General features: G+C 47.3%; 1 protein-coding gene across 4 annotated transcripts in view; it reads left to right on the forward strand.

Moving 5' to 3' along the window:
* Positions 1-1,156: 1,156 nt before the first annotated feature.
* TMCC3 (transmembrane and coiled-coil domain family 3) overlaps positions 1,157-12,779 on the forward strand; it is a 231,080-nt gene continuing 219,457 nt past the window's right edge. The window contains exon 1 of one of the 4 annotated variants that reach the window (XM_069229109.1): positions 1,157-2,007. In XM_069229109.1, coding sequence (XP_069085210.1) covers positions 1,930-2,007 — 78 coding nt within the window. In that variant the 5' untranslated portion in view covers positions 1,157-1,929. Of the gene's footprint in view, positions 2,008-5,632; positions 5,703-9,355; positions 10,670-12,779 lie in introns of those variants that run through there. The other 3 variants (XM_069229111.1, XM_069229110.1, XM_069229112.1) reach the window with 3 other exon arrangements.

Raw genomic sequence — 12,779 nt, forward strand, 5'->3', positions numbered from 1 at the left:
TCTATGCCATCTATGTTCCTGCTCCTTATCTAAAGCGGAAGAGGAGGGGCTTTTTGGTGTGCTGTACAGCTGCTTCTCTATAACTTGTAGAAGAACAGGGGCGCTCTCGGTTCCAGTGCCACGGGATGGAAACGAAAGCAACTGGCCGTATTTATTTATTAAGACGTTGTTGCTAAATCTCTACATGCACTTGTTTACTGCAGGCCGCTTCAGGCGCTTCATGGTGCTGGAAAGACAATTACTTTCAATAAACTAGAAACGAATCACTTCCACCATCGCGGATTAAGACCCTGCCTTGATCGCGTAGGACATCCACACACAAAACCGGTTAACCAGGGAGTATGAGACTGGCTCCCCCTGGGGGCAGGGGAGTTGGTCTCACGGAGGTTAAACCACAGCACTCAGAGGCGCAGCTTCCATTGGTGCAGCAGGTGCAGTGGCACCCGGCCCAGAGGCCTCAGGGGCCCACGGCACCCTGACTGTTACGGTATCATATAATTCAAACGCTAACCAGAGGGGGCATTTCCCTTCTTCCGCTAGGGCCTTGACTTGCTGCTGACAACATTAAAACAGCCGGTGGCCTTCCTCTGTAAATTAACTTATATGGTTAATATGTTGCACTTGTTCTTCGCTTCCAAGTAAATGTTAGAGCAGGCCAAAACGGACCTAAAACAACTGCATTCTGTGTTTGCTTTTCCTGTTCTGCGTGCAAGCCATGGAACCAAGACCTGGGCGCTAAAGCATCTGATCAATCCCTCGAGCGACCAAAAATAGAACAAAGCTCCATCTTGTTACTAAAAATGCCATTGCACGCTTGGCTCTTTCTGGAAATGCCGGTTGAACAGTTACAAATTGTCTCTACCAGACACATTTGCAGGCATATGTGGTTCAGCCTCTACTAAACTGCTATTGAAGAGAATTCGTATTAATCTGTAAAATATATATCAGTATTTTCCCGCTGACCGCGTACAGATGTTCAAAACCCCTGTGTCGCTACTGAGTCAATAGAAAACATGTGCAATTAATAAGTGGGATTCACACAGGGCCATCCCTGCATTGTTGTAGTGATGTGTACACCAATGATCCGACAGCTGGAGACTCCGCCCCGTGCTCGGTGAATGCCTGCGGTGGAGAGGGTGCTGTGGGAGAATGCGGGCTCCGGCGGCGCGCGAAGGGTTAAGCGTGTTATCAGAGGCGCTGCTGTGAGGCGTGTCTCCCTCACACACAAACACACGTCTGCAGTCTGACTCTGCACCGGGGCTGGGTGAGCACTGCCCTGGCTGCAGGAGAGGCGGCTGGGAGGGAAAGTTCAGCAGGGAGAGGAGGAGGAGGGAGCAAGAGCTGCAGGAAGAGCAGGAGGACACGAACCACCAGGCACGGGGCTGCAGCTGTTACTGGCAGGAGGAGTACCAGGAGAGACCCTAAGTCAGAGCAGCTGCAACCCCAGCAGCAGGAACTGCAGAGCAGTTGCAACCTCCCTCTCCCCGCGCAGCAGGAACAAGGGCAGCCGGGGAGAGCAGGATCACCCCCCACCTTCCTTTCCCCACGGGTATCAGGGACTGGGTGAATCTGCCGACCCTATCCGCAGAGGGAACAAGGGCAGCAGGCGATCACCCCCGGAGAGAATCTACCCCCCTGTCAGCCGGAGGATCCGGGGTGCTTTGAGGCCACCCCTCCAGTAGCAGGAAGGAGACCACCAGCAGGAGCCTCTTCCCTGTCAGCGGGAGGATCTGCGGTGCTTTAAGGCGCGACCCCCAGCAGCAGGCAGGAGAGCACCAGCAGGAGCCTCTCCCCAGCGGCGGGGGGCTGCGCCACCATGCCGTCCCTTGCCCTCGCTCTGCCGAGAGCAGACCTCGCATCGGTCTCCCCTTCCCTCTGGTAGAGCCCCTCTTGCTGTATCGGGTCGGCGGCGGAGTTCGCAGCGGCAGGATGCCCGGGAGCGACACGGGCATTGCGGTGGACCGGACCTACTCGGACCCCGAGAGGCACCAGCGCGCCAAGAGCAGGGTAAGCAGCGGAGCCGGGATTCGTGCTCACTTGTGCGGGAAGAGCAGGGCTGGGAGTAGTGGGTGAGGGGAGGTGAGGCTTGGACGGGGGGTAGGGGAGGGGGGGGGGGATCATGCATAGCTCCCTGCCCTTTGTGCGTGGTGAGGCGGCAGCTCGCGACGAGAGGCTGCGTCCCGCCAACCCGGGGGCTGGGATTAATGTATTGTGGTTGTAACTCGGGGCCGTTTGCACTGTGAGGTTCAGTCAGACGGAGGAGCGTACTCTGTGGAGTTGATGTGTCACCCGACCTCCGTTGGGTTGAATTTTGGAGCAGTAACCTATCATATGTGAATGCATCCCTAAGTGACGCGCAGTGTCCCTCCTGTGCTATATTTTTGGTGACATTTTGTATTCTAGGAACTAGGAGAGAGGTCCATCAATACCGATTGTGTCACCGTTTCTTGTCACGACTTGTTCTCACGGGGTCAGGCTTTTGCGATATGATGTGTCCTGCTAGCACTCTGATGTGTAACTCTTTTTCTCGGTTAGTAACGCACACCCGTGAGGTGGCAGCTCTGTGTGAGCTTTGATGTCCCTTCGGATGGGTGACGGTACCTACTTTATGTGGCAGCTCGCACCCCCGTGTAGCCATTTCGCTAGGTGTGAAGTGCTCCGGGGATCGGCAGTCTCGTATTCTGGTGCAGGGACAGTTTAAAGATTTCGCCCCCCGCCCCCGCTCAGAACAGTTTTGAATGTATAATCCAATTCCAGCGCTTTCATGCCCTCTTTGGTCAGGTCACTGACAGTGCACAGGCACACTGGTCCAAATTCTAAATTTCTTTACATCTACTGTTCAGGGATACTGGCGTGTGTTTTCAATATTGTTACACAGCAGCAACTCACTAATATTATTGCGAATAATCTCTGGTGACACCCTCCCATTTCTCATGTGAGGTCCTGTTTTGACCTAAAACTTTTTGTTATGGATATCATATTCAAAGAAACACTAACACAACATTTCTCTGCAAAATGCTTGTAATATACTCTCACACATCACCCAAAATAAATAACAGGAAAACAGTATTTAAAAAGATCTGTGTTTCAGATTCATTCAGGGTCAGCGAAGTAAGACTGTCAGCAGAACAAAACTGACTTTGGGTGGGGGGGGGTTGAAGGCTGGGGACCTTGGCCACAGCTCGCTTTGCCCAGGCTCTGGCGTCCTGTTATATGAGGCAGTGTTTGCTCTGTGGAGGGCAGCCGAGGCGTGGTCTGTGGGAGGTGCAACTTTCCTCCACCCTCCTGATGTCCTTTAATATTTCCTCTGCTCTGGGTGTTTCTAGGAATTCAAGATTGGCCCATTTTTTCAAAGCAAGCCTTTACCCTCTGTACATGATTCCGACTTGGCAGAAAGTGAAATGACGCACAGGGAAATAACTTGAGATGCCCAAGATCACAATTTAGTTAAGTGTGGTAGCCGGAATTAGAGATCACGTAATCAGGCCTCAAAATGATAATGCAAACACCAGACTCGTCTAATAATAAAGACTGAACACCCACTAGAGTGCACAACTTTTAATTGCGATAGGTCTCTACAAGGAAAGCCACTAAAAAGATGTACTCAATGTACAGGAATGCAGCCTCAAAGGCGTGTTTTCTTTAAAATCACTTAAGTCAAAGAATACAATCTTACGACGTAATTAATAATGTCACGTTTGGTGATCTGATGTATTATGAAGGGCGAACTATTCTTTATTCGGATTTCCAAGAAAAGCATTACCTGATGCTTTTACCTCTTTAGTGTTCACATATAGCAGCCTTAACTCCAGTGGAATCGTTTTCTGATTGCATTTGAGTTAAATATGGTTGATCTGGCTTGTGTGCTTGCATCCGATGTTTGTGGTCGTGTGCGGATACTGGATGGATCTACATTTGAGTAGCGTGGCCAGAGTCTCACGGACCCTAGTGCAAGGAAGGAAAAGGGCAACTGGCTGCTGCTTGAATTAGAAGCTACAGCAATAATTGGGATACTGGGCCCTGGTGCCACTGCCCCTGTCGCACCAATGAAAGCAACGTTCCTGCATATTTTCTGTGCAGCAAATGTGCGTTCGTTGGGAGGGCCAGATGAAGAGAGACCCATTTCAGGTCAGCACGTGGGCCTTGGCACAACAGGGCCACACCCCAATGCCAGGCGTGGGATTCTCGCATGCCAATACAATAATAATACCATAGAAGAATTCGGTTAGTAAAACAGTCAGAAATGAACTTATAACACGGCGTGGGCACGATGGGTGGGTCAAAGCATAACAAAGTACACCTTGTATTAATTAGTGCACTTGTCAGAATGGCTGATTAGTACCCAGAAATGCATTGCTATTGGCCACGTTTCCGGATTCCATTGCACACACCCAAATAAGGTTGACCTTCAGATTTGGGGCCTGATTTAGATATTGACGGACTGGTTGCTCGTCACTCGTTCGCCGAAATCTAAATCTGGTCCTTAGTTATAACTCAATTTTGTGAAAAGAATTCTTCACATTTCTTTTAAGAGTGCCTGGGGTGCACGTGGCTTCAGCGTCCACGTAGGTTTGGTAAAATGTGCTAAGTTTGAGCCATTTCATTTCCTATTTTCTATAGAATATTGTTCGAAAACTGGCGTACAGGGGTGATTTATACTATGAAATCCTTGCACAATAGTTTCCAACGTTCCTATGTTCAACCATCTTCGACTGCGAGGAGATATACGAAATTTGACGGGCTGCTGTCAAAAGCTTCCAGAAATATAGGCCGCACGACTTGTGAATTCCAAATGGAGAGTGCATTGTAAAACGAACTGTCATGAGTTGTTCTAACATATATTGCGAAAGGAGATATTCACGGGCCTTTGTATAGAGTCCCAGCGGTTTGATGGAAAACGTGTAAAATAAAGGTTGAGAGCCGAAGCGCCGCTGCTCTGATATTACATGACCTGCTCAGGAATTCAAAACCCCCTGTGGCATGAGGGCCGCGCCAGATGTTCGCTTCTAATGTTCTTTCACTGCGGTTTTCAGGAATAACGTCACAAGTGCTGGCTGCGCCGCTGCGTGCTTTCCTGTCGGGGGGTTTGTGAAGTGGGGAAGGGGCGCGCATCTCGAGGCCAGTAAGACCAGTTGCACAGGGCGCATAGCCGCTGCGCTCTTTGGAGTGGTGCTGCTCGCCCCAGCCTCTCCAGCTTCTGCACACGAGTCACGCTCTGACCTTCTCCCATTGAGAAGAGGCCTAGAGCTCTTCCGGTCTGGAGATGTGGGGGAAGGGGGACCCTCAAGGGGATATACCGGGCTCAACACAAATGCGCACCTGCGACGTGGCTAGCTCAACGGACATTTCAGGGAAGTGCCGCAAAGTTTCGAGTTGGGTTCATTCTTTTACGTCACGCAACTGCCTTTTTTGCGATTGGTTTCGCCATCCTTGTTGTGATTAGTATTACCTCTGGCCTGCACCCCGCGACTCACCTCTTGTGTGTGCCAGCTGCAGTATGATGCTCCTTTCTTTTATGTGCTGATGCGGTTAGAAGCCCCCTTCCTGCAAGTGCCTGCTGCTGTCCAAGCCTCCCAGTCTAAGCTCCTGCAATCCGAGAGTCGTGTGTGTTCCCGCATCAGCCTTAGAGTCCTTTCCCATGTGTGCTTGCTGCACCCCGAGGCTCCTTATCTGCATGTTCCTCCTGTATGTGCCTGCTGCAGGTAAAGGCTCCCATCCTACATTTGCCGGCGTAGCTTCGGGAGGGAGGTGTTACACCCCCTAATACATGTATTTTCTGGTAAATAGTTGTAGTGCAGGTGCTCTCAGTCGAGTATGGTGAGGTGTCTGTCTGATTTCACCACACATTTGTGCATACACACAGACCAAAACGCACACACACTCTCTCCCTTTCTCTTTTTTGAAAGTCTTCAAAAATGTTGGTAAGTTTGCAAAATAATGTTTTCGCTCACTTAGTCCTCCTACCAATCTGCATGTGTCTCCCTTAAGCCCCTCTCATGCCCTGCCGCAATAGTATGCAGTTTTGCATTATATGCCGCTTATTTATTGGAAAATCTGAAGCTCACCCTCCGATTTACTGACCAAGTCAGGTCCCTACATTTGCCTGCTCTGCTGCGGCACGACGCACCCCTGCTATCTGACTCCCTTGCATGCACCCTGCCTGCATTGGAAACTAGTGCATACACTGAGGAACGGGAAAGATCGGGAACAACGGGTCCAGAACCACGCCTGCGTTGCTCACGCAAGTGAAACTACGCTTGCCTGAACAACACAGGCCTTTTTCTCTGCCTTAACCATGCATGTGCTGAACAACGCACATGCTTGGGTAAGGCAGAAAAAAAGGAAGATCCATCGGGAGAGGACGTGGTCAGGTAAGTGAGGCTGTTGCAATGTTGGGGTAGTTTTTAGGGGTGGGGGACGCGGTGAAGGGTTGGGGTGGTTGGGTTATTTTATTTTTTTAAGGGGCGGAGGGTCGGTACTATGGTTTTTAGGGCAGGGGTTGGGGTAATTTTGTATTTGTGAGGGTTGGGATTTTAGGGGCAGGGGGTCGGGGACAGGGTCATTTTGTATTGGGGTTGGGGTAATTATGTTTTTAGGGCAGGGGTCGGGTTTTTAGGGGATGGGGTGGGGGATTGGGGTAATTTTGTATTTAGGGCAGGTGGGGCCGGTTGTTAGGGGTGAGGGTCGGGGTAATTTTGTATTTAGGATGGGTGGGTTTTTAGGGGTGGGGGCTAGGGTAATTTTGTTTTTAGGGCGGTTCGGGGGTCGAGATTTAGGGGCCGGGTTGGGGTCGAGGTAATGTTCAATTCAGGGCAGATGGGGGGTCGGGTTTTAGAGGCGGGATGGGGGTAATTTTGTATTCAGGACAGGTGGGGGTCAGGTTTTTAGGGACTGGGTGGGGGGTTGGGGTAGTTTTGTATTTAGGGTGGGTGGGGGGTGGGTTATTATGGGTGAGGGTCGGTGGGTCAGGGTAATTTTGTATTTAGGGCGAGGGTGGGTTTTTAGGGGGGATGGGGTCGGGGTTATTTTGTTCTTAGGGCGGGTGGGGAGGTCTTGTTTTTAGGGGCGGGGTGAGGGTTGGGGTAATTTTGTATTCAGGGCAGGCGGGGTTGGGTTTTTAGGGGCAGGGTGGGGCGTCAGGGTAATTTTGTTTTTAGGCATTGGGTAGTTTTAGTTTTGGGGGTAGAGGTCGGTTTTAGGGCTTAGGGTGGGTAGGGGTATCAGGTTACTTTTTAAAGGTGGGGGATCAGAGTCAGAGTACTTCTGTTTTTAGGAGTGGGGTGGGGGTCGCGGTAATTTTGTTTTTTAGGGGTTGGGTTTTATTTTTGGGGGTGGGGTGGTTTTAGGGCTCATGGCGGGTGGGGGTATCAGGGTAAATTTAAGGGTGGGGGGTCGAGGTACTTCTGTTTTTAGGGTGGGGTTGCCATGCGATATCCACGCATGCTGTTTCCACACATGCCTTTGCTAGGCATTCCTTTACAATGAAAAATTGTTGTAAAGGCATGCTTGGAAACAACACAGTCGGTGTTCTGACCGCTTTGTTCAGGCATGCGAGGTTGCCGCATGCGTGGTTCCATCATACAACCCCGAGGAACAGAACTGCTGCAGCAGACGGTGTAGAGTATCGGAGCCCAGCCTTGCACCAAACTAGTCTTGTTTACTGTCTTCCTCAAGTTTGTTCTCTGCTTCTTTTGCCATCCCTTCTCTCCTGACTTTATTGAAAGATTCCTGCTTTCGTCTCCTGAAAAGCACAAATCTGACCAATTAGTGTTGCATTATTTGATCACTTTTGCACAAAAAAAGGAACCTACCCTATCACTGGCACTCCATCTTGCGATGTTAGTTAGAACAGGCATTCAGTGCGTGTCTGCTTGGGGAAAAGATGAAGGAACAACAGGAGTTTCAAGTAAAACCACATGTTCATATTTCTGCTGACCAGGAAAATCTAGATTAAACTGCACATCTTACGTGGCAAATAGGGGTAGAGACCTGGAATCCTTTCAGATACCAGTGCTCCATTAGCGTCCATGTTGGGTCCTTGAAACAACAATTAATTTCACAGCCTCCCTCAATATTTAAATGTAAAACCGAGGAGGCAGAGCACGAGGAGGTCATGGCATGGAACCCTGCAGCAGAGTCGTGTGTGTTTAGATGTCAGTAGACGTGTTGCTCTGCCTGCATATGGGCCTATATGTGTGATTTATGTCAATGTGTACATGATGTTGTTTTTTGTGGACATATATTTTACAAACAAGCATTTGCAATGCAATAGGCCTCGCTTTTGCTCGAGTTAGAGCTATTGGCATTGTAAATTCCTAACTGGACTTCTCTTGCCATATAAATTGAAAACGAAAAGTAAAAGAGTTGTCATAAGTGAGCCCACTCAAAGCGCCCTGGCTGCAATGAGCATGATCGCGAACGAGAGACACAAAAGGAAAAAGTTTGCTTACAGTCAAACGTATCAGCAAAAGTGCAATTATCCATGTAAAATGGTCGATGGCCAAGGCAGTAACAAAACTGCCCCAAGTATGGACAGATGTAAAGCATGATAACAAAGGATTTTTGAAAGGCAATCCCATGAACGAGTGAGAGTGATGGGCTTGCGGTGGGCATGATTAAAAGCCCACAGATACATTACAACAGAAAAGAGCGCTTGCACGCTTAACCTAAAAACGCATCAGTTGGTGTTGTCAATGCTAATGTTAAATGATGCCTAGCAGCTCATTGTACAGCAAATTGTGCAAAAAAAAACTATTCATGACAGAGTGAAAGGATCATCAAACACTGCGCTTGATAGATTGGAGCACCCACTCATAGTGTGCTCATGCGAACCAGATTCAGGAGCCCAACCAAAAGGAAAGCCAGGAAATGAATTAAAGGCCTGTAGTGCCTAGGCATGCCCAGGTAACTGGAAAAAATCAACCTTTTTATTATTAGGTGCATGTCAGCTAAAACTTTTTTGAATTTAATACAATTTTCTATATATGTACATATAAATATATAATACCCTTGCAGTTAGGTTTTTTAGCCAGCCCTCTAAATCCATTTGACTGTTCTTGTCACTTCCTTGTTTAATCCGCCCACTGCAGCATGGGGCAGGGTGTCGGTCCCCTTCAGCCATTGCCTTCCTTCACTGTGAGTGATGCCCTTTCACAAAGAGAACATCTGCACACAAAGTAGTTCCTTGCTGTGCTCCGAACTAATCACAGAACAGAGCAATGCATGTATTGCTGTGCTTCCCCGTGAAAGCGATACATTACTGTAACAATTATATCACATGAAATGTTTAGGCACAGGGAGGTAGCGATGTTTGCCAAGTCACATGATCTGTGGTCAGGAACGGGAGCTCATATTAGAACCTACCGAATATTCAGAGACACTCCTTGCAGCTTAATTTGTGGTGTACTCTGTAATGAACATATTCTACAAATAATCATTATAATTATGTAAATACCATCATTATTAGCAAGTGATGACACTGTGCTCGAGAAACTAATGGTATCAGACTTTGAAGTATTTTTTTTTTTTTTTTTTTTTTTTACCCAGATCTGAAATGAACATATAAACCTCCACCGTTTAGAATTTTTGCCTAAAGCCACGCCCACCCCCACCTTACGTGGGCATAAGAGGGCTGGTGTATATGAAGAGATATCATGTGGAATATAAATATATAAATATTGAATAGGAACGCGATGCTTTCAATTTTATACATAGTTTCTTAACAGTCTCACAGTGATTGGCACAAAATAATGAAAATGTGTGCAATGTTTCTATACTATCTATTTGCTTATTCCTTGACAAAAATAGTAAAACAATTCTAGTTGAGAATGAAAATAATAGTCTAATTTCACTGATGTCTCTGTTCAGTGCCATGACTCCATAAATAGATCGGGATTGCATTTTTGATATTTTACCCCTAGGGTCAGACTCCTCATCTGCATTTAGATGGCCATTCATCTGTTCCTGTTTTTGTATGTCCAACCCCTGTTTACCTACATTCGCCTTCTTACTTTCTGACTGTATGTGTGTGTTGTGAACTCTATGTGAGTTTGGTGCCTGTAGGTGTTGTGGTATTTATGTATCAGTGCTTCTTGGTCTATGGCACTGTCACGGTATTTTGGTGGTGTTGATGGCTGTATTCATGTGCCCTAACAGAAAGTATGCCACTCTCAAAGGGAAGCTGGAGGAGCTAGAGGGGCTGAGTATCGATCTGTTTATCCCACATTCAGGGTAGCCTTCGGCATTTCATGGGCATCAATTCTTGGATAGTGATACATTGCTGACTCTAGCACTTACTAGCATGTTTAAGGCAGAAGACAAATTGAAGGATATTGGCGGGCGAAAGCTGTGACGTTATCAGGGGGGGTCATGAAGGTGGGGAGGTCACTTTTGCTTCCACTCGCGTTTCAGTTCATGTTTCACTTCTGCCAATTTCTCTGCCGTGAGCGTGGAAACATTTGCAGTTCTCAATCCCATGCACGGGGTGGGATACAGACGTGACAGGGCGTGGTTAGCTTTTTACATTTGTTGAATGCCACAAAGATAACATTTATGAGGATCCACAAACTGAAATTCGAGCCTTCCCCACCCTGGAAACACTTTTACTCCAGCCGCGGGCTTCCAGGATGTGAACGCGAACGGATCGACCCAGATTAGGAGCAGTTGTAAGGTAGGGACTTTCTACACAGAGAAAATGTTTTTCCCGTGATAGATAGAAAAAATCTACTTTGCACATGCAGCTAGTCCTTCATAGAGGGCAGAATTGGACAGTATGCACAGTTCGGCACAGGGGGGAATAAGCAACCTTAAAAAGTCACAGGACACGGGCTGTAGTACCGTGAAAACTTGTGCCTGGTGTGGTTTTCCAGGCGCACTATTACACCTGCTTTTTAAATTGCTGATAAGTGTAAAACTGAGCTCAGGCGGAGTCATTGTACCTAATAAACACTTATGTTGGTAAATCGGTCCTTATTTTTTCACAACTTCGGTGACATTCATGGAATGACTTGTCGGCGACGAGTGTCCGATGCTATTTTTTGTTGAGTGGAAAATGCATTGAAAGGTGGCATGAAAATAAGGGAAAATACATTTGAAGAAGTTGGCCTGCTCCATGGTATTAAGTTTTTCTACGATGAGTAATGCGTCAAGTTACTCAGTAAAGATGCCCTGTACCTCCCCCCTTTTCTATTGCTGCCATGTTGTGTGTGTTTGTGGACTTTGCTCTACATTTTAACACCCTGTAAAGAGGTGGAGTCACGCAAAGGTTACCTTACACTTGGGTTTCATTCTCTTTCCCAGTGTTTTCACTTTCGCAGGGCGGATGTCCCTTGTGACAGTGACAACAGGGGCCTAGCTTGGTCAGTATGATTGGGGGCGCGGGGTGTTAGCTTCAGATTTCCCGACAATATCGTTGGCACATGGTGTCAAAATACATTATACCACTAGCGAGGCGAACAGAGGAGCTTAAGGGGTAGTGGAAAGGGAGAGATATGTGTATTGGTAGGTTTACTAAGTGAGAGAAAGCTCATTATTTAGAGAAATAACCAGCATTTTTGAAGTTTTTACAAACAGAGAGAGGGAGGTTGTGTGTTTTTATCTGTGTGTAAAACTTTCTGGTGAAATCTGACAGACACCTCACTACCCAACCGAAAGCACCTGCGCATAACTATTTGTCACGAAATCGATTAGGGGGTGTAACCCCCCCCCCCCACACACACACACACAATCACTGAAGCTTTGCCCCTGGGTGACAGGTTTGTGGGGTATTGGAGTGAGGATATACATACCCTAAGGCAGGGGTCTTCAAACTAGGGGCGGGGGGGGGGCACACCAGGCTCTGGCCAAAAGAAGCATTATACAGATAAAACTGCTTTGTTTTAAGCAGAAACATGTTTCTGCATTTTTAAATAGGTAACAGTACTTAACTGCAATGTTTAAATAAGTTTAGACATATTTTAACATTGCCACCTTTATAAAATAATTGTGAAAAGTTCGGAGGGGGGCCCAATAATGTTTAATTTTCAACGTCGGCATTAAAAAGTTTGAAGACCAGTAGCCTAAGGTATAAAATGCGCTGTTTCATTGTGGAGACCCGGGCTCCTCAAGCACAAAGCTAAAGTAACATTCCAGTGCTGGATGTTTGTCAGCTTCTCCGCCGTGCCATTTCCCGCTTCTGCCCTGTGATACCCTGTTCACACTTGTTTCATGAGGCAGACTTCTTTAAATATGCACTGTTGCTTGTCACAACACCCCCCTCCTATCTCAGCTTTCAGAGAAGAGACGGAGCAGTGCCCTTAAGAGGAAGGTAATGTCCCAGCTGAACACTTTTCTCCCCCTAAAATGGAAGAAGTTAGAAAGGATTATTTACAGAAAAAATTAGTTGGTGGTTTGTTTTGGGAAAACTGCTTAATCTGAAAACTTGTCAACATCTAATTAATTAATTAATTTACATGCTTCCTTAATTCCTCAGGTGGAGAAAGAAGCCTAAAAATGAACATATATATTGGAAAACGACTCATTTTCACCTTGTCTGCTGGCATGTGATTTGTATATATATAAATGATAAAGGAGGAGCCCCTTTGCTAGGAACCACGTACCTCAAACCTATTTCCTACTAGTAATTTTTAAAAAGGACTGTCACCCAGGCAGATGTGTGGCAGTGTCACCATTGAGTCTTATGCAGGCATATATAATATTGGTGGGCGGGCTCAACCCCACTTTTGGAGGGAGCACTTTGATGGTAGTCCCAAGCATCTGGGGAGGACCTGATTTGATAACTT

The sequence above is a fragment of the Pleurodeles waltl genome, chromosome 4_1, assembly GCF_031143425.1.
Source record: "Pleurodeles waltl isolate 20211129_DDA chromosome 4_1, aPleWal1.hap1.20221129, whole genome shotgun sequence".
NCBI lineage: Eukaryota > Metazoa > Chordata > Amphibia > Caudata > Salamandridae > Pleurodeles > Pleurodeles waltl.